Here is a 22,715-nt window from a genome sequence, read left to right on the forward strand (position 1 = left end):
TAACACATGGCACCAGGATGCACTTTGGGAAGAAGGCAAGCCGGTGGAGGCATTGTGATGCTTTGGGCAATGTTCTGCTGGGTAACCTTGGGTTCTGCCATTCATGTGGATGTTACTTTGACACGTACTACCTACCTAAGCATTGTTGCAAACCATATACACTCTTTCGTGGCAACGGTATTCCCTGATGGCATTGGCCTCTTTCAGTAGAATAATGTGCCCTGCCACAAAGCAAAAATGGTTCAGGAATGGTTTGAGGAAACACAACAACAAGTTCAAGGTGTTGATTTGGCCTCCAAATTCCCCAGATTTTAATCCAATCAAGCATCTGTGGGATGTGCTGGACAAACAAGTCTGATCCATAGAGGCCCCACCTCGCAACTTACAGGACTTAAAGGATCTGCTGCTAACGTCTTGGTGCCAGATACCACAGCACACCTTCCAAGGTCTAGTTCAGTCCATGCCTTGACTGGTCAGGGCTGTTTTGCTGGCAAAAGGGGGACCAACACATTAGGTAGGTGGTCATAATGTTATGGCTGATCGCTGTATCTTTACAGCAGAAAAGGGCCCCAAAGTCTCAGCTCTTAGGTCCAACATTTCTTACTTAAAGAAACTTTCACAAAACACATCTGGTTTGAGTTTCTTTTTCCTTTTTTTCCTTTTACAATGCTTGCCAAAAAACTGTAAATATACAAACAAAATATTTCCAGGATGTCGCAACCATTACTTTTACTCACTCAGTGCCCGTATAAATCGAGCTAGCGCATGAGACAAGGAATGAGATGGACAAATAAAATACATGCTTCCAGTCCATACTGATTGAAATCCCACTACAAGAATTTTTTCTTTTGCATTACAGAGGCTTGGCAGTAATAAACCAAATCTAAACGTGGTTTCATTTCAACAGGGTTTACTTTCTTACCTGAACTAAGGCTCCAAGCACTACCACATTACCCCAGTTACTTTAACTACATTTTTGTTTGCAAAAATGAAGACGAGCATCAGAATGACAGCTAGCTTTGTTGTGATCCTGGCCCTCCTGAACATCACTGAGGGTGAGTATATTATTATTCACTTTTACAGTGCGGTGATTTAGCAGACCCTCCTAGCCAGAGAAAGTACTAGGAGCAAATCCGTGGATGTATATACCTTGTGATACTGGAGGGAGTACATCTATATCCCTTTGCAAGCACCATGCACTATGAACGGAGCCACATGGAACCCTAAATCTTATCTCTCTAAATGCATTAGTACCCTGTGAACATGATGGGTGTCAAATGTTTAAAAATTTTCCCTTACATGGTTTGCTCAAAGTAAACATTAAAATATATTTTTATTCAAACAAAGTTACCCTTTTTCTCCCCAGCTAGATCATAAACGATGCCTCACTGTGAAAGAAGTCTATGGGGCAAATTAAAAAAGAATGCATGAAACAGTTTTCAGCAATTACTAATTGTGATGAGGTGGTGGGAGAAGTTGCGTGTGCTGGTCAATGCCTGCTATTTCCCTTGGCTCACGGCACCCCTGCATTACAACACAAAGCCATTACAAAAATTGTAATCATTCAGCAGACATTCAACCTTCATGAAATTAAGCAGAAGTGAAAGCAAAAAAAATGAAAAACACAAACAATGGGTCATACTTTAGGCTTAAACATAACGCTGAGTCGTATAGTTTCATTTCAGCACATTAATAACTCAAGCACAAAATATCTTATTGCGTAGTCGGATTTCTAAACTCAAAAGACTTCTGTAAATGGTGATGGCTCACATGAATGAAAACAAAAACACATTACAGAATTTCCAGCTCAGGGGCTGAACGGCTGCATCGCCAAGTGCCTTGCACCTCCATTAGGCAGCTTCCCCCACGAACTCACTGACTGCACCTGTTTCATAGGGGTAGGGAGACAGGTAATTACTTGCCCAGGTATCCCCGGTTGGCCCTGATTTCCCCTTACTCATACTCTTAGTGGGGCCACTGCTGGGTCCTAAGCCCCACCCCATGCCTGTCCTGTCACATAAAAGAGCCAAGTCCATTCGACCACCCAAGGCCTCAATATGTATTTTAAAATTGACCTTTGACTTTTGCAGAGATGAGCCTAGGTGACATGGGGTCAGATTTACGCTGCCGTTGCATCAAGACGGAGAAACGTCGGATTGGTAAACATATTCTCACTGTGAAAATCTTCCCTCCCACCTCACACTGCAAAGATACTGAGATCATGTGAGTTAAGATTTTTGATCAATCTCATTAGCTAATGCTGACCCTAAAATATGATATTTGGAAAGTGAAGTGAACCATTTATTTTTCTCTATACCGCAGCCTGTTGCATCTGCATAAAGACTGTTCCAATAAATTAAGGAAAGAACTAAACAATTGCATGATTAAACAGTATAGATGCAGATGGTTTTCAGCTTCACAGTTCAAATACATCCTTAGAACTGTGTGCTATATCATTTGATTTCAAATAATGTTGATATCAGTTAAGGCCATCTTATATTAATCTCATTAAGCACATCACTACGTGAAATAATTGTTTGTCCAGTTATTACACTATAAAAAACATTATTACAGTGCCTTTAAAAGTATTGAGACCCCTTTACTTTCTCCACATTTTCTTGTGTTATTTACTTAATTTCTAATTAATTAAATGTATATTTATTTACCATTAATTTACTCACAATACCAAAGAATGACTAAGCAAAGACACGTTTTTGGAAATGTGTGCTAAGTAATTGAAATTAAATAACTAAAAATAATTGTATCCTGTATCCTGAGTAATTTGATCACCATGTTGGACATGGTGTAGAAAGGCACAAACATGCCTATATAAGGTCCCACACTTCCCAGTGCATTGCCATAGCAAAAACCAAGCAGTCAAAGAACTCCAAGTAAATCTCTATAGACCACTGAGACAGAAAAGTGTCTACTCAATAAAAGAGGGCTCGATCATTGTAAAATATAAGACGTTTGAAGCCACCAAGACTCTTCCTAGAGCTGACCATCCTGCCAAACTAACTGGGCAAGAAGGGCCTTGGTCAGTGATAAATTGGCACAAATGTCTAAAACATATTTTCGCTTTGTCATTATAGATTGATGGTCCTTGCTTACCTATGGACTTACCAACATCCTATTTCATCAGCTAAATCTGATTTAGATCCAGGTTGTAGTATTTTATTTTCAGAATTAGAATTGCCTTTATTGACTAAGTACATGTTACGCACATTCAGAACTGTACTTGGTGTAATGATACCACCAAGTGGTAGACAATATATTGGGACAAAATACACAAAATTTAAAGTTGACATACAGTAGGCGTAGAGCATATGAGATCACAAGACATGAGCAGTGAGTACATTCATTTTCATTAACTTACAGTACATGCACCAGTCTAGATGAAGGGAGATGTTTGGGTGCAGTACAGTGCAGTTGTTTAACTGTTAACAGTGTGTGAGTGTTTTGATGTGGTGAGCCATAGTCTTGTTACTCTGTGTGGGGCAGACGGATTGTTAAAATTAGGGCCACAGTACAGGGAAAGGTGGCAGGATTTGTTGTTCATGCTTGACCTGTACTGCCTGGCTGTCCTCCATCTGCTAGGGGAGAATTTTTGGAACCGTGGGGTGGGAGGGGTCAACGATGATTTGTTCTGTTTCTTACCATTTGCCTGTCTTGCAGAGCCATTCTAAAGAAGAGCAAACAAACGATTTGCCTGGACATCAACACTCGCTGGGTGAGGAGATTGGTTGAGAGGATGAAGTCTTCATAATGACAAACTAAAGTTGTCTGTCTTGTCTCCATTCATCCGTCCATGATACTTATGTAATGAAACACACATAAATATGATTGTTCATAAAGATGGTCGGTTGACATGCATTTCAAATATTAGGCATGGATGTTGTGTTGTGTGATACTGGCTCATAGATTTCCAAACATACATGCCTTCTTTAAGATTTTGTATTGGAATCTGAATATATTCACCAATTTGTTGGATTAGTGCCTAGAATTCTCATTTGGTGTGACATGAAAGTTATTGTATATAAAATGAAAAAGGGATGTACATTTCTTAAGAAACTCACTTTATCATAATTCTTTATCATTATCTTGAGATAATGACACTTCTAGACTGGCTGGAATTGGGTAGGACTCTCTGGGACAGTCCTTGATTGGTTCAGGTCTTATCTAGAAGGCCGGAGTTACTTTGTCACCATTGGTAATCATGAATCTGATAGGGTGGCTATGACATGCGGAGTTCCCCAGGGATCAGTTCTCAATTAAACCAAAATAAAACAGATTATTGTGTTTGGCAACAAAAATAAAATAACTAGTAATAGTAAAGGGCTGTATTCTCAGGCCCTAAAAACCAGGGACCAAGTGTGTAATCTTGGTGTTCTGATAGACTCAGACCTCACATTTAACAGTCATAATAAGTGAACAGAAGAGAACAAAGCACATCACATCATATCACTCCGATTCTTAAATCTTTGCACTAGCTTCCAGTCAGTTACAGAATAGATTTTAATGTGGCGTTTCTGATATGTTTGAAGAATATGTTTGATAGATTTTTTGTTGTTACTCTAAAAATACATGGTGAAAATATGTTTTGTGGAGTATGCCCAGAGCCCCCAAAACGAGGCTTACCCACCCCCAAGGCTTAGCTTCTAATTTCTTTAACAAGCATGTCAGAAGACGTATACTGTGATTGTGGAAAAGACGTTACTGTGTTTTAAAATAGTCTTTTTTTTTGCGTTTGCCGTTTGGAACCACAAAAAGGCCAAGGCACATCAACCACCCACATGTGTCAGCTATAAAAGATGTCTGACAATTAGCATTTTGATTTTGGCGTTTTCAAAGCAACATAAGGCTACTAACAGAGCTCCAAAAATAAATCTGAAATCCAGCTGCATCAGTCAGAAAATCTGCAAAATAATTCTATGTGTCAAGGGGAACAGCCTAAAAGATTCATGACAACATATGCTGAACATGAATAAATTGCATCTGCAAAGATGAACAGTGGTCACAAGTCAAAGCTGACCGACAGGGATAGAGCCACTGGGGAACTAGAATCCTGCCCCAAACGTTTACAAGATTGAATTTAAACAATAACATTACTTTTCCTCATCAGTTACCGAACAAGACTGTCATAGTATTAACTAGCCTAGGACGGTTTAGGTTGGTGGCATAGTACTGTGAGGGTCTAAAGTAAGTATGAGAAGACTTCACGTCAATGCAAACTAATAGACGGAACAACAAGAAAGTTTAAATTGGGAATCTCAGGCACTCTGAACAATTCTGTAGAAATGTTTTGTGCCATTAACTGCATAAACATTAACTGCAGATGTCTTCTGGTAATTTATGCCTTTGTTTATGCTAGTAGTAAAGTATAAATATTACGTATGACCCCTTTAACAGGATAGTTGCTCAATGCCCCAAAAGTACAGCCTAAAACGTTACCAGAGACTTTTATCCACTTATCTGTGACTCTTATCCACTTATTTTATCCACTTATCTGTGTAAAACAAGCCTGTACATCATGAGTTTCACAAAGCTGCAATCTAAGGCAAAGCTGCCATTTGTAACCCTAACCCAAACACTGTGCTAAACAAATTCAAGAGTGATGGTATATGAATACCAGGAAGATATCAAATGCCTTCGATGACCTCCCCATTTGACCACATCCGAAAATCATTAAAAGTTTTTGGGAAGTTCTGGATAGCAGAACGCAATGTTGATTCCCAACACTTTCATTGCTTATTGAACTGGAGCCATTCATCTTGAAGAATAGGGCAATATTCCACTACTCACTGTTCAGGACTTGCACAACAGCATTCCAAGAAAGATTAGCACTGTTCTGAAGGCAAACGGTGGCCCTGCTTTATATCAATATACAGTTGTGCTCATAAGTTTGCATACCCTGGCAGAAATTGTGACATTTTGGCATTAATTTAGAAAATATAACTGATTGTGCGAAATAATTGTGTTTTGTTTAAGGGTAGTAATCATATGAAGCTATTTATTATCACAAAGTTGATTGTCTCCTTTTTAAATCATAGTGACAACAGAAATCACCCAAATATCCCCGATCAAAAGTTGAATGTTTGGCCTTGTTACAGACACACAAGGTGACACACACAGGTGAAAATGGCCTAGGTCAGGTAGACCAAGAAAGATTTCAGCCAAAAACTGCCAGAATTTTTTTTTGAAATTGTATGAAAGAAAAACCCACATGTAACCTCAGGAGAAATACAGGCAGCTCTGGAAAAAGATGGTGTGGTTGTTTCAAGGAGCACAATACAATGATACAACAAACAAAAATTAGCTACGTGGTCAAGTTGCCAGAAAGAAGCCTTTACTGTGCCAGTGTACAAAAAAGTAATTTGGGTTACAACAAAAATAGACTTCTCTACCATATAATATTGAATTAATCTGGAAGACGTATAGTTTGAAATCCACAAAATTATTGGAATGTTTAAAAAAACCCTGAAAGGAAGATAATCGGTGTATGATCAGTTTAGAAAAGAATATAATTATTGATTATGTTTTTCCACCAATTTAATATACTGCCTGTTTCTGTACCTTTTGATGAAAGGGGTATTTATGTATGTTTCTGAGAGTGGATGATCTTTAAAAAAGAAGTTGCGGACCGATTTGTAATAGTATACAAAAAGGAAGTATGGACTGAAATGCAACTGAAATGGAAAAACAAAATGAGCAAAATCAATAGGCAGTAATTGTGAATATCTTCCTGTGTTTTTTCACAGTGTAATGTAATACCGGGTTGTGTCTATTTTGCTGTACATCTAGCCTACAAGATGCTGTTGTTTGTTCTTGTTTTTGGCTTTGTGGCCTTGTCTTATTGCCACAACTCCACAGCGTTAAACCAAGAAGTATTCAAAACAGCTTAGAGGAGAACATATTCTAAAAGGGAATCAAGGGGAGCAGGGATTATCACTTAGAAGTCAAATATTTTCAGTGTATTGTTTGTAAATGTCTAGAAACTGTTGTCTCTTTGTGGTCTCAACCAACATCAAAAATGTAATAATAAAACAAGACCAAGTCATCAGTCTCTGTGTGCAGAGATGCTGGGTGAGTTCATTTGCAAACATATCAGACTTCAGTAACAGCATAACTATCAGATACTAAATATTCAGAAAAACCAACACAGAACAGGTAGCCATGCCAAGAAGCTTGTCCAAAACCCCTTTCTCTTGCCAAACATAAATACCTGTGCCTTGAACGGATATCAAGATTAACACAACACCTGGACTGGTGGCGACTGCCACCTAGGGATGGAGTGTGGAAGATGATCAAATGGGCCACATTGAAATTGCGTTGGAAAATGACAGACGACAGCGAAGTTGTTCTCAAAACACTGAGATTTCCAGCGTCTGTCTTTCCCAGCGTTTTCTACTACCTGGATTTCACCTATCTATCGGATACGAAAATAATACATGTTGTTGAGCTTAATTATTAATCCATTCTATTTATTATGCATTTAATCATACCCTAGCAGAAAAACAGGTAGATGATGATGGGGGGGGGGGGGGGGGGGGGGGTAAATTCAACATAGAAAATACAACGTGTTTTAGCTCAGACATTTTTTAAGGGTGATTGGTGATTAGTTGACAAGTTGAATCAGCTGTGTGTGCTAGCTCTGGAATATCAAATGCATGGCACGGCTCGGGGATCCCTTGCCTCAGCACCAGAATTTTAAAGTGAGGATGTTTATCAAGGCTTCTCCACTGGCGGCCAGGAACCTCCAGTTAAAGTTTCCATTAGTCAGCTCTGCAAACGTTATGATGTCAAAACTATCTTCATCATTACTACTGTTTCTTACGGTATGTAGGCTACTTCCAAAAACTGTATAAATAAACGTCTATTGTCACTGACCAAGGGCCTATACACTAATCCCCGATTTGAGTATATTTGAAATACCGTGGCAAGGGTCCCCGATAAGAGGTTTGAGAACCACTAGGCTACTATATGTATTGCCTATCATAGGCGTCTTCGTTAGTATGACCTCCCGGGAAAAATGCCAATATCCAGATGCAAAGCACAAGTTATTAAACAATAGGAAGGCTCGTGTTATTTAGCGGATTTAAGGGTATCTAACGTTCTGTCTACTGACTGCCAAAGTTTATGGTTCAGGCATTGCGAGGACTACTAAAATTCAGCTAACTATATTGATGGTCCTTCGACACCCAACTGCTTTCTCCAGGACAGCAATCACGGCAATGGCGGATTACGATAACTACGATGACCGGGATAGGGCTTACGGTAGTTTTGGTGGCGGCAGAGGGTAAGCAAATACCTGGACGAATAGAATGTGTCAATATTTCCGTATGTTGATGCAAGAAGCACACGGGTACATGACGTTTATGCATGAGTTCGTTCAAAATTATTCTGAAAGATAGGCCTAGGTTGAGTGTTCGGGCCAGGCAGCCAGTGTGGCTAGCGTTACGGCAGCTTTGATGAATGGGAAGCCGGTATTGAGGGCGGGGATAACTCGTGGATCGATCTTAGCTAGTTAGCTTACTAGCTAGCTAGATACTTCAAGGTGCGAGATTACGTACGAGGCTTTCCATTTCATTATTTTAAAGACGTTTTAATGTGCGTTTGACAATGCATAGTATGACGTTGATATGATTGCAAGCTATCATTCTCAGACTGCCAGCGGGGCACAACTTGGCGCCAGCGTCTCAATAAAAAAAGCCCACATGGGCTGCATGTTTTGCTAGACTGTTTGACTGCGTGTAACACCGACGTCGGGAGATAACCGTTCAACGTCAACATGGGCCCTTTCCAGAAACGTCCAATGCATGGCACATTTTAGTTATTTTAATTACCAGTAAACACAGTCTTTTTGTGCCTTGTCGGTGGTAACTACTTGGTTTATGCTAACTGCTTGAAGATGTATGCGGAGCGCTAGCTTTCTAGTGTGCTAACTAACTCGGCTAGCTCCGTTAATTTGGGCCCAGTGGGTAACCTGCCTCTAACACAAGTATGATGGGTACACATCACATTCGAGCTTAGTTTCTTAGCTAGCTAAAATAGGTTATTGGATTTGCATTAGTCTCTGCTTTGCTTAGGTAGCTGGCTAGACGCGGAGTGTGAACTTTTCCATGCAATTAGCCCAAGATAACATGGGCTAACCTGTCTCGTGCATTGAAGTCGGGCATTTTCTTTTCGCTTAGCCAACTTTAGTCAGCGTCGAACTACTTTATTACTACTTCTTAAACACGTATATTGCTACACGTTAGCTAGCTAAGTAGACAAGACCTTAAATTGGCGAATTCGATAGCTAGAAATTAGACCACAGTACTGCTGCAGGCATACATTAACAACCATTTTGAATATTTCTCACATTGATAGAAAAAAACATACGAACAAACCGAAATAAGTAATTCTGTATTCCTCCCCCCTTTGTGTGTGTAAAAAAAAAAAGTTAACTACTGTAGCTGTAATCACTCTTTATTTGACCCATACTGGGCAGTTTAAGACCCTATCGATCATGAAATGCTCAGTGCTGTATCTAAGTTAGCTAGTGTTTGGGTTACTTGCCACTAGTGACGTGCACTTCGCGAACGATTCGTTCTTTTTCAACATTTAGTTTTTTGTTCGAACCTAAGAATAAGTGCTTGTTGAATTATGTGGCTCATTCCAACCGCGGTTCTCTTGCTTAGTGCTCAAATAACAACTTTGATATATTTTTCTCTGCGCATTTGAGACGATCTATAGGGAGCAGTCGAGACACCTACTAGATCTGAGTAGGTAAAGACTCGAACTTCACCGGGACATGTAACTACACATTTTTAGTATCTGCTTATGTTACCCGCAGTTGTGACCTGATATTTTACAGACCACTGCTTGGTCCTAAACATTGTATGTAATATCCATTGGCTCCTTGTTAGGGCTGGCTAGGTGGCTGTACCACCTGATTCTGCCTGGTTACCCAGTATGCTTTGACACCCGAGGAATGCTACAGGCATGCAGGACCCCATCTGCATTTCTCTCAGCACCTTATTCAGATAGGAGTGCTGTTGCCAGTAGGGGGAACATGTTCCTTACAGTTTTGGCATAACCCTTTCACTCCTAGTGATGAGGATACATTTCATTTTATTTTGCAGACACTTAACCTGGGTAATTCAATGTACTGAAGGAAATACTTGATAGCTCGGTCATTGCCAGAAAAATCTTCAAAATTGCTGCTTTTAGTGCAGAAGGGAGATCTATTCCTTGTGATAAAATAAAACAAATGTCAGCTTTTTGTGCTGCAAACACCTTTGGCATTTAAGAGGAAAATGACTCATTTTACAGTTACTGTTTTTAGGCCGCCTAGTCTAATGTCCTGTATTGTATGTGCAACATACAATGGTGTTGAACATTATTGACACCAGGTAATTATTTTTTAAATATATATTTTAAAAAAATCTTGATTCAAGCCTTTACTGGTTATGTGCCTGGGAGTTCCATGGGGTGATTCACGTTGGTGTAACGTCACCCTGAGCAAGGGGTTAGCATCTTCACCTGGGATTGCCTCAACTCATTGTGCTCTAGTGACGTCATCTGACTGAGTCATGCGTGTACAAAATCAGACAGAGCATAGTCAGTTGGTTGTGCCTCTGTGTGCTGATCTGACTCATGTCAGATCAGTGCATGGCTTGGTAGCAAAATGGCTTGATATGGATTTCTTAAGAGGTAGGCGTGATTTGTTCTTTAACTCTTGTCATCTGCTTGGGATTACTGCTACATGGCCCGTTTGGAGGTGCTATTGCGTTTTTGGGAATGGGGAGAGACTTCTAAAATGTTTTAAATTCTTAGATATGTTGTATGCAACAACTTCTACAAACTCAATCCAAATCATTGATGTCCTTTGTCTGCTCATTTGAGGAGCACGTTTTATTCAATGTCCATGTGCTGCGGATTTTTATCATTAGGATGGCCGTATGCGTTGCTGTGACTCGTCTGACTCATTGTTACATTGTTAGTAATTGAACGCTAATATGTGACCGACTAGTTGCAATGCAGGGCGTAGCCATGGGGTTTGGGCATGTTCCCAAAAAAACCTTGTTTCATCCACCCCTGGTGGGTGCGGGATGCCAGTTAGTCAGTCTGTATGACGTCATTTTCTCTGGCAGGCATGTAACGTCCATGCGTGCTGGAGGTTGCTGCATGTCATTATGCCCAACGGACATGCAGCGCCTGTGCTTTCGGTATTGGTTCAGTTCCACCATGCAATCAACCAACCAATGTCAGCGCACAATGGTCATTGGACGTAATGGCATGTGTTCACGAGGGATGCACCGATATATCGGTCAGCAATTGCTGTCGGACGATTATTGGTAAAAATAGTCGTCTGCCGATTGCAGTAAATTTGCCAATATTTCTGACTGACTGTTTTCCAGAGTTTCCGCGGCGTTCAAACTAGCCGCCATAGCAGTCTTATTTATTCCTGACGTTTGGGTTTTTGTTTGACACGAGAATTGGATTTCTATGGTATGTAGATAATCTGTCGAGTTACAACAATGTTCTTAAGGTTATTGATCTCCTGGTTCCATTGTGTTGATGTGGGACTTGAGAAACTCACGTGTCACTGTCCTCCTGGTCAAGCCGATGAATCCGGCACACTCTCTGAAGACCGGCCGCCCAAGCAGATCCCGTGTGCATGGTCTTCATTAGGGGCGAGGAAGAGGGCACCATCAACCTGTGCAGTACCGCAATGTCCATGGTGTAAATGAGTTGATCGTTTAAAGATACTTTTCACTTGAATCTCCTGAAGCGTGCATTTCTGTCTTTGTCATTGTTTTGTTCCCTGGCATGGTGGTTTTCTATGATAGTTTGAGTTTAAACTGCAACTGCTAGCCACATCAAATTACTACAGGACAGTCAGATTCTTGTCAGCTAGTGGCAGCGGACAGACGCACCCAAGTGCTGTTATCTGTGTTACCCTGGTAACCTCCTTTCAGACGGTGATATTTTGGCTAAGAGTAGCCTACGCTGAGGTCTAAGGATGTTTTTGTACATTAGGCTGCGTTACCCTGTTACTTGTTGCTAGAAATACTGTTGTTTTCAAATCCATTATACAGCATACTCGTTCGTTTTGTGTTAATGTTGTATAGGGCGTGGGGTTGCCTGCCAAAATCAGTGTCTGGTAGATTTTGAATCTGCCTGGCACTTGCTAGTGAACCAAAATTTTACCTGATGCCCTACCTAGATAATTGGTTTTAAGGCTGCAAACTGTACCAGAGCACTTAACGATTTTCTGAAACACTACTAGTTAAAAAAAAAAAATGCTTCTTAGCAAATTATTCCATATCTAAAGACCTGCAGTGGCATTTGTTAATGCAGTTTTCAGAGTTAAATACCTTACCATATTTACAAAATTTCTATCCAGGTGTTTTATGTACATTATTGTGTATTTGTATAATTTTCAGCAGTTTTCATTAATTGTCAAACTTATTTTGAATTCTTATTAGTAACATAGATACAAATATTGGTTTTGTGTGATTGAATTTACCTTACACGCATCATTAGAAACAACATGTTTATATTATTTCTGCCAGGGTATACAGTTGCAGAAGTGGGGGGTGAGGGATGGGCTATCAGCTTTGGATGGTTGCGGTATGTAAATATTGACTGTCTGTATAGGCCAAAAGTGTTGCTGGTGCGTCCCTAGCATTTACCCATGTGGACCAAACCATGCAACATTTAGCTTTTCAGGTCCGGGTGTGTCCATTTGTTGGATGAAATGAAAATATAGCTCTTTAGCTGTTACACAGCAATGTTAGGCTTGGCCTCAGTCTGAATGCATGAGCTGAAAATAACCCCATGCTTTCTGTTAAATATGGGTGTGGATCTTTGTTGCAGTGCTATGGGGGGGGCGGGGTTGTTGAGAATTAAGTCTGTGGTCTGTTATTGCAAACATTAGCCCCTGGCAAATTCAATCAATCCGATGTTGAGGATATTACTACTTGTTGCACGTTTACTTGCTGCCCAATACCCTCTCCATGGACTAGCCCTCCTAGCGAAGGTAGCTAACAGCCTATGAAATAGCCTTTATCCATTATATTTTCTGTATGGACAGCCGTTTAGCAGTAAATGAAGTGTGCATTTTCAGAGCCTGGGGGGTGATTTGGCTGTGCCAATTCTCAGTGGACATGCAATCCCTTTTTTTTTGTTTTTTTTTGCAAGGGTTTTATTGGCAAGCGGTATCGTAGGATGATGGGTGAAGATGAGCAGGGTGAAAGGTTGAGGTATTGATCTCTGGTGGGTGGGGGTGGGGCTACATATGAGCTGGGTGTGTTATCACTGGATCACAGCTCTGCCTGTCATACGAAGGGTGTTCTGTGTTAACTTTTATTGCAAAGTGTCTAATCTCAGAGCTGTTTTATTTTTTAATGGAAACTGTTGTTTAAATTAAATGTTAATAAATCATCCACAAGTGTGCAGTGAACTTAATATAAAATAATACTTATTTTTAAGGTTTAGTCCTTTTTATCTTATTTGTTTGGCAAGAATATTTTTGAAATGTCAGAAGTATTGCACTGTTTTCTGTCTATACCTGATCACCCCATGTCAGTGACTTAAGTCACAGGAATGTTGCATTAATGAGAGAATTGCCTGGAGCCTGTCAGTCATTCTTAACCCTATTATTTGATTAAATGCATGTCTAAGCAATTGCAAATGTATTGGAAAAAATAGCATTATAAGTTTAAATAACTCAATGTTATTTGACTGTTAGACATGAGCGAGTTTTGACCCCTCCTAGCACTTTTTTCCCCCCCCTTGTGATCTGAGCTGTACATCTGTGGTGTTGGTTTGTAAGGAAAGTGTTAGTCTTTCAATCCAAGGCCAAAAGCATGTTAGCTGAGAAGTATGACATTACTCCCTCTGTGCCAAGGTTTTTAATTTGACTCGTTAATGTCCAGTTGTCAACCATAATAAATTTCTCATTCCTGACTGGAAACGCCTTGGGGTCCTGTACATGGGCGCTAGGTGGCTGTAGTCTGTCCTCTCATGGAAGTTTTCGTTTCTGGCAGACCCAGAGGTGGCAGTGGACCAGGTGGACCGCGCAAGCAAAAGGATCTTCCCACAGAGCCCCCTTACACAGCCTACGTTGGCAATCTGCCTTTCAACACTGTACAAGGAGACATAGACGCCATTTTCAAAGACCTCAACGTCAGGAGCGTTCGACTAGTCCGAGACAAAGAAACAGACAAGTTCAAAGGTTAGCAAGCGTTAATTTCCTGTTTAAGCCTGCCATGCTAAATTCACAAGCCTTGACAACAGTTTTTTTTTTTTTTTTTTCTTAATTGACTTTTCTCTTTTTTAGGTTTTTGTTATGTAGAATTTGATGACTTGGAATCCCTTAAAGAAGCTTTGACGTATGATGGTGCTGTGAGTACCCCTTCTTTGTTGTAACTTAGATGTTTTCCTCAGGTCCTGATTTGTGTTTGTAGAGAGACCTCAGTATTGCCACAATAATCATGACATGGCAAGGAAACTAAACATGAACTGGGCTACATTTCCAGTCCAAGTTGTGGAAAATGCTGTTTGCTGTCAGGCGGCTGCAATTGTTTATTGATGTGATGGCACATACTGTGCAATGTAAAACAGGTTTTACCCCCCCCCCCCCCCCCCCCCCCCAATTGCCTAGCTCATCCAAAAAAGCGGTCTTCTAAAATGTTATCACCTTGTCTCTTTGCCTACTTCTGAAAAAACATATTTACTTAAATAGTTACTGTCTAAAAGTGAATCTGGCCCTTTCACTCTACTTAGAATTTTGAAAGTAGAAATTCACTGAAAGTGAATTTGCCAGATCATGTTAGTATTTCTTATGATGCCAATAGTGGCTGAATGGACAGGGATTGTTTCAATGATGCGTTGATCAGATGGTAGCTAGAAGCCTCCAGTGTCTGATACTTCTGTGTATGAAATTTTTCAGCGGAATGTGTGAACCGTATGTACTTCAAACTGTCATTCTGCCATTGAAATGATACCGGCCTATGTTTAGACTGTGCATGCTTTTCAGGTACGCCATGTAAAATGAAACCGCAGCACAGCTACTTCAATGGGTAGAAATTCGCACTCGCCCATTTGTGAGGACTTTATTTTATAAAATGCATTTCTGTTGCATATGTGAGTGAAATTGTACTGTAGAGCCCTGTATATATTTTTGTAGCGAATGATAAAAAATAAAATAATTATCTTAGTTTTTCTTACTTCTCATGTAGTACAAAGTCTGACTAGAATTACAAAAAAAGGATCCCTTTTGCCACTGCTATGTCTATGGAACACATGCTGTTGGGTGCTTTGAGAGATGCAGACCACATTGTTTTTCCTGTTGTTGCCTCTCTCCCCTAACCAGCTCCTTGGAGACCGATCACTTAGGGTTGACATTGCTGAGGGTCGAAAGCAAGAGAGGGGCGCTGGAGGATTTGGCTTCCGGGGGAATGACCGAGGAGGTACTGGAAAGCTGACTTGTTTGTTTCCCTTACTAGTATTGCTTGTTATACTACTTGTATACTAACTGCATTATTAAATGTGTTACAGCTAAAGGAAAAACATCAATGGTTTGTTTCTACTGATGTAATGTAATCTTTTGCATCCTGTGAGGTAGGAGTTTACAAACTGGTGCTCGGAGGCCTGGACCGTGCACAGTTTAATTGTGGCCCTGGGGTGTATATATTCTGCCAAACAAAAGGGAAACATTTTCCAACAGACCAACAAGATGTTTCATTGTTAAACCAAAGTTGTGGTTAACTCAAGGCTGTCTTTCTGCACATACGCCATGAATATCTTTCAACACCTCTTAGATTTTCACATGGAACCTTCAGTGAAAAAGATCAGTACTCTACTGAATGACTAGTTGGGTTAGGGTTACACACAACTAGTAAACCTACCTTAAAGTCCATTCGATTGTTTTATTGAAGACGTCATTCTGTACAAATTGATTTGGAATGTAGCAAACATTCGAGAGAACTGAATGCGCCACAAGTGTTGTGGAACAGAGTTGCCAATCCTACTCTGAGTCGAGATATTTCTCTTTCAGTTGTAATTATTTGTTAATGAAGCACTACTTGATCTTGGCCTGGAGTGGAATAATTTACTATGATCATATACAATGCTATTTTAAAATCTGACACTTATCGAAAGCTTTAGGTTTGCTACTATTTTAGCTTAGTCAGTGACCAGCCAGAATAGTCATTTATCATGTGGTCATGAAAATGTCTGTGCTTAGGTTCATAGACTAATAGGCTATGTAATTGTGATGATACTTGTACTCCGGTTCATAGATGAACTGACTATTTTTAAGTAATAAAACACTATGGGGTGTGGTATATCGTTAATGTACCACAAACCCCTGTGAAGCTTTATTGCTTAAAAAAAAAATCCAACACAATTCAAGCAGTAAAGTGATGTCATAACCATAGTATAATGCCTTGTATACCTCCGGCTATCAGCCAGTCAGCATTCTGGATTTGACCCGACCAGTTTAAACAATGTTACAATCAAATAATTTATTTGTAAGAGTCTTTAAGCGGAATGCATTACATCTGTATCACCTCCACTACCACCGTTGCCTTGCTGTTGTTTGTTGCCCTTTTCATTCTGTGTCCATTCACATTACATTTTACCAGGATAGTGGCAAGTCCTCAAAGGGCTTTGGTTTGAAACACCACTACCTCAAGTAGAAGAAAAACAAGGTTGTGGGGGGAGTGAAATTGAACATTTTAGATGTAAACTGATACAGTAGTCAGAAATAGTTCAACTATGAAAGTGGATACCTTTTTTTATTTAATTTTTTTTAATAAAGCTCTGATTGAAGGATGGATCATTAGTTAATCTAGCCGAATATTGCAAGCTCTGAAATTTGGAACAAGCATTTATAAAAAATAAAGATTAATGGATACTTATTTTTAACCAATGTTAGGAAACTGCTGGATGGTTCTGGCTGAGATTATTTTGAGGTCCTTCTGAATGTTTTCTGTTCTGTATCTTGTGTGCTCCCCTAGATTTGAAAATCCCAAATGTCGACCACAGTGCCATATTCCCTAAAAACCTTTTTCTGGACATAAAGGCAGCAGGCTGCTTGGCATAGCAACACCAATTAATTGAAGTCGTTCAACTCAATGTCCCAAGGAATATGTGGGATGTGACCCACAGGACATTTGGACAAATTTGACAGTCTTTAGACACAAGTCAATTACATGTCAGTTTCTTTAAACTCCCTTATAACTGAACATCCACTAGTGTCATCCGCAGCATTCAGGCTGGGATCAATGTCCGCAGTACTGCCTGCCCGCTGCTGTAGTCGGGCCCCTGTGTCCCTTGTATGTAGGACGCAACTACCTGTATTCCTCATTTTAGCAACATTAGAGCTTGCAATTCTAGGTTTCATGAGTCAAAACATTTGAGGTTGTGCCACTACCTTTCTCTCCTGCCTCCTTTCTGTGGCCCGTTTCTGACGCTGCAACCCAACAGACTCTGAACCACTACACCCAGTCTTCTGTATTGTCTCTACTTTCCCAACTAAGAACTTCCACTACTGTTCTCCAGAGGTAGTGCTGCCTACATTCTAAGCTTTAGGCTGACCAACCCTAGGCTTTTGGCTAACCTGCTGGTGGTTTCCTTACCTTTGCCCCAAGCGCCTCTCACCCTTCTTAAAACTGAGCCCTGTCCCCTGCAGGCCGAGGGGGCTCTCGTGGAGGTGGACCCAGAGGTGGTTCCAGAGACGACTACGAAGGAGGTGGGAAGAGTGTTCTAGTTTAGCCGGTCCCTAATCAGTCATTAAACTAGACTCAGTTTGACTGCTACTATCTGAGATCCGAGCTGTGCAGTACATTGCTGTGAGCGCCATGTCAAACAACCAGTTTTTGTAAATTCTCCCTGTTCCTTGATGCTTTTTTTTTTTGTTTCCCTCACTCAAACTGGAGGTTCACCTCATTCTCATTAATCACTTTGCAGGGTGGCTTTTGGTGCTGGGCAAGGATAGTTTTTTTTTACAAATAATCAGATCGGCAATGTTTAGAATGTTCCTGATAGAAATGTGGTGTTTACAATTGACAAGATACATTTTTTTCCACATGAGAATCATGTCAGTTGTACACAATGTATCTGCACATTCTGAAACATTGCACTCTTGAAATATGCCCAAAGACACACTCACCTGTCTTTTCCCTTTACGTCTCCTCGTATAGGCTTCAGAGGAGATGATGACTTTGGAAGGGGTCGAGGAGGTGGCCGCGGTGGTGACAGAAGGGGAGGCGGTGGCGGAACGGGCATGGGGGGGCGCTACAGGGATGGTGGGCCCCCGCCCCCACGCGCTGGAGGCGAAGACTTCAGAGAACCCTCTGACGGTGTCAACATTTATTTCATCCCCTTAACACATAGAAAACACTAGAGTGGAAGTACTCCGGTTAGTGGCGATGTCAAAAAGGATTGCTGGTTTATTTCCTTCCCAGCGGTGGGGTTATGGCGTTCCGTGCTTGAATTAGTCCCCGATTTTAAAGGACAATATTCACCGTTAAGTCCTTTTTGGCATCACTGTCTGGATTTGAGGAAAATGACTCGATCTGAAGTTATTTAGGTTTAAAGCTGAAGTCACATTTCAACTGGGTGAATTTAATCTTTAATCCGTTTGGTTGGCTTTCTGATGGCTCCTCACAAAAAATGTCACTTTTTGTCTCTAGTGACTTTTTTTTATTTGATGTGATAGCGTTTGTTACTTGAACAGGTAATAACATTTGTCTCTTTTTTATTTTTTGATTTTTTGCTCCCCACAGAGGAAAGGGCGCAGAGACCACGGCTTCAGTTGAAGCCACGCACAGTGGCTGCCCCACTTAACCAAGTCGCCAACCCCAATTCTGCCATATTTGGCGGAGCCAAGCCGAGGGAAGAGGTAATTCCCAAAGAAAAAGCTTAAAAAGACTGTGACCAGTCCTCAGAGCTGGAGAGGGCAGGGACGGTGTAGGAAAACGAAACGATGCCAATGGGATACGTTAACGCCTTCTGTGAGCATTCTTCTCTATCGGAGATGACCAGCAGATCAAAACCCTCTTTCTCTGAGTTCAGTTTGAGTGAAATATTTATTCAAGACGGAATAAATACAAGACAAACGAACACACCCATACTCCTGGAAAAGTTATACAACACACTTGCACACCAACACACAAACGAGCAGCTTGAGAATGCATGTCAAACTTTTAACATGGTTTTTATGTACACCTCTGCTTCCCTGTGATTAGTGCCTGCTTTGTCTGTAGTTCTGTTGGGGGAATGTCCATTCACATGTTATTTGCTGTAAAGGATAGATACTGATCTGAGACGCCACCCACATTTTTATTTTTAATTATGTAGTATAATTAACTAGGTATACTTACCTACTATATTCAACCCTATGTGTGTTGGAATTGAAGTGACTCTTGACCAGAACACCTTTATTGTCTTAAGACAATCTCCTCCCTTCCCACACATGCCAACAAGAATGCTTGGCCAAATGTGGTGCTTTAGTTTTTGTTCAGCCCCTATGACAACCAAATGTATATTGCCATTATATTAAAACGCTAATGTTCAGCCATATGGTCAGTGTTACGTATTGTAACCATACAAATGTTGTCTAAAGACTTTAATAGGTGGGGCTATCACATTCATTCATATGCATATCGACATAACGATCCAATTTAGTGTAGGTTTTTTTTAAACTTAATGTTATCCTATATAATGAATTTGAAATGTGTTCCTCATGGAATTGAGCTTGTCTAACCGTTGCTTTTGTTGTTTTTCTTTCCCGTTCTCAAAGCTTGAAAAAGACAAAGAGGCTGAGAAGGAGTAGATTTAACCAGGAGGCTGCATTATTCTGGAAGGCTGCTCTGGATCTACTGGCTTTGTTCACCAAAAATCTTTCAAAGACTTCTCCCAAAGAAAGCTCGCTGGAGAGTCAGGCGCTGGGTTCTTCATTCTGCTCGGTAACTCAAAGCAGGCCTTCGCCTAATTGATTAAAGAGCAGTTGGACCCAATGCTTCTGTGAGGGGCAGGGGCCAGGCTTATGTCAACCTGACCCGTACCCCACACACATCAAACGGAACTCGGGACAGTGGCTTCAGTTCGCTTCTGTTGCCTTTGGGTAAGGACCTTGATGTGTAATTTTCTCTTACCTTTCCCAAGGCATCCTTTGTGTTCACCAAATGATTTACAGTTTTAGACATACAGCAGTCGAAAGGCTGTTTTTTTTGTCTTTTTATATATTTTCCTCAAAATTTCTGCTCTATTTGTGAAATGATAATCATTTCAGCTTCAAATTTCCACTGTCTTAAATATTAAATGATAACATTGCCAAGAGAACTGAACCTTTTGTCTCTGTGTAATTCTGGAACCCGATTTTGAAAGATTTTTGATCTTAAGTCTGTTCAGTCCAGGAGAAATGGCTTCCTGCAATAATGAGGCGATTCTGAAGTGTTTGGTTAGAGGAGCCCCTGAAGCACCACTATAGGATTCAATTAGAAACATGGGTTATCGCAGCGGTCTTTGACTGGCAACTTTCTACTTCCATAGCTTGGTCGTTAAATGCATTTTATCAACAACACAAAACGTTAACACTGAAACATATTCAACCTTAACCGGAAACTTACCTGAAGAAATATCACCTGCCCATTTGTCCTATGGAGACTGGTTAATTCTGTAGCCCGCCTATTCGTAGATTCGGAGTATAGAATGCTTTTGAATTTTGTTGCAACCATTTTTATTAACATTTTACTGGTTCTGAAATTGAGTGATACCATTTTCTTACTGTACTATAGGAAAATTGGCTGTTTTTATTCTTTATTTGGTTCATTTTCCTACACTGTTTATGGCAATAAAATGTATCATCTTACATTAATTGTTAAGAATGTGTTTAAATGGGATGGGGGAATGAGTCATGGCAATGCAAATTGCAGAGAACACAAATTTTGCAATGCAAACATGGAGCAAAAACACATTAAAGTAGACATTTGTTTAAAAGTGAACTAAGTAGCATTCATGCGTGCATCTAGTTTTATGCATTCACAATTGCGGATTATTCACAACTAATTAATGTGTTTTTATGTTCGCAACCACATCTTTTCCCGTGCATTGCATTCAGAGAACCCAGTTCCTCATCCTAAACACTTTCCCCACAGGATTACAATGAAATGCAGAGGATATGTAGAATACCATTTGGAGGCAGTGTTTGTTGTGCACCATACAGTAGCTCAAGACGCAGGACAGAATCCGTTTCGGTGTGTTTGTGTGTGTGAATGTCAGAAGGGATCCTTGTTCTGAATTTACAGTTAGTAGGACTGCGAAACAGAGCAAGGACTTTTGCTTTATTTTTGATTGAAGCACCCAATATTATTTTTAAATTGGCCTGCTTGTTTTTCAGGGGGTAGATACAGTTGAGAATTACAGGTTTTGATATTTTGAACAATCTTAAATAAAACAATTAAATTATTGTCTTTGTCACTCACTGCTTACATGTTTTTTGTTTTGTTTTTTTTATCTGAAGTACCAGTATCAAACGTTCTAGCATGAAGAACATTAATCTCACATTTAGTCCTTTGGGGAACAATCTTGTAAAATAAAAGTAAAACTTATTAGGCCACTGTGTTGACCACGATTTTGTCAATAAATCTTCGCTCTAAACATATTTTGTGTCAAGTATGGCATATGTCATTACTGCTCCTTGACTCCTTGTCCAATAATTCACATCATGTCATGATGCATAACGACACTGTTAGTCTTTGAGGAACATCCTGGGATTGTCCTGTTAAGAATTCATGTTCTGTCAAACCGCTGGCTGAAAATATCCATTTGTCCAGGAGGATAAAATTGTTTGAGGTAATGTAAAAAAAAGAAACTGTCTGCAATGTACTAATGTGTATCTCTAAGGTATTGGTGTAAAGTCTTAGGTTTTGCTGATAATTGTCAGCGCCAGTCTGCTGTTATGCCATTGAGTGCAATGGAGTTGGTGTTGGAAAAAGCATACTTCATGAATGTGTTATACAAATGTGCACTATGTGGCCAGTTGTTAGTGTATGTCTGCTGAAAAGCTCCATGTGTGTCGCACATCAATATTAAAATATTGGCGGTTTTGCTTATTGGCAATATTCGTGCCATTCTCCTTCAACCTCATCACCCAGCCATTTTTACCATAGGCTTGCACCTTCCTCTGTAAACCCTAGACACTTGCAAGAAAAGCTCATGTGGGCAACCATTTCCGCAATACTAGAACCGGCAACTCTTCTATCGAAAAATCATACCACCCATTCTCTTGGGTAACTTTTTCCCCATTGTAGCGGACTAAAGGACAGTATCTGAATACCTGGGCCTGCTTCGTTATGCAAGCGACAGCTATTTGACTCAGTGTCTAAAATTGATAGATTTTTGGTGAACCGTGTTGTGTACTGGAGTAGCCATTCCCCTGTCCCCAAAACAAAGGTAACATAAAAGTCACCATTAAACACAGAAGTTACCCTTACTAATTACCTGATGTCCAATTCATGATTGAGGCTGTGGCTCATCACCGCTACACAGCCGGTTTGGGAGAAAATTGAGACATCCTCTGAAGCACATCTTGCCATGCCTTATTGGTCACTCAACCACAACATTTTGTCTGTACATATGTGCATGGTCAGGCCTAATACTGTTGATTGAGGTAAGGCATCACGGTACTGAGGTTGGGTTAGAAAAAGGTTATGGTT

The 22,715-nt window shown here is 40.3% G+C and overlaps 2 protein-coding genes across 4 annotated transcripts; both read left to right on the forward strand.

Annotated features, from left to right (window-relative positions):
• The first annotated feature begins 779 nt into the window (after window positions 1-779).
• On the forward strand, window positions 780-4,056 carry LOC105026796 (C-X-C motif chemokine 2-like). The gene is given in 3 exon segments (NM_001304209.1): window positions 780-1,055; window positions 2,091-2,223; window positions 3,676-4,056. Coding segments are annotated over 3 exon segments (291 nt in total). The 5' UTR covers window positions 780-988; the 3' UTR covers window positions 3,767-4,056.
• A 3,981-nt stretch (window positions 4,057-8,037) lies between these two features.
• Window positions 8,038-21,661, forward strand: eif4h (eukaryotic translation initiation factor 4h). 3 transcript variants are annotated; one of them, XM_010898503.4, is made up of 8 exons: window positions 8,044-8,296; window positions 14,037-14,224; window positions 14,330-14,394; window positions 15,365-15,461; window positions 17,687-17,746; window positions 18,198-18,356; window positions 18,783-18,898; window positions 19,799-21,661. In XM_010898503.4, exons 1-8 carry the CDS (start codon window positions 8,184-8,186, stop codon window positions 19,829-19,831), a joined length of 831 nt encoding a protein of 276 aa, XP_010896805.2. In that variant the 5' UTR covers window positions 8,044-8,183; the 3' UTR covers window positions 19,832-21,661. The 3 variants fall into 3 exon arrangements, with proteins under 3 accessions (XP_019905072.2, XP_010896805.2, XP_010896806.2); XM_010898504.4 differs by having other exon boundaries at window positions 8,065-8,296; window positions 14,043-14,224; XM_020049513.2 differs by lacking the exon at window positions 17,687-17,746 and having other exon boundaries at window positions 8,038-8,296.
• The last annotated feature ends 1,054 nt before the right edge of the window (window positions 21,662-22,715 follow it).

The sequence above is a fragment of the Esox lucius genome, chromosome 1 (assembly GCF_011004845.1).
Source record: "Esox lucius isolate fEsoLuc1 chromosome 1, fEsoLuc1.pri, whole genome shotgun sequence".
Taxonomy (NCBI): Eukaryota; Metazoa; Chordata; class Actinopteri; order Esociformes; family Esocidae; genus Esox; species Esox lucius.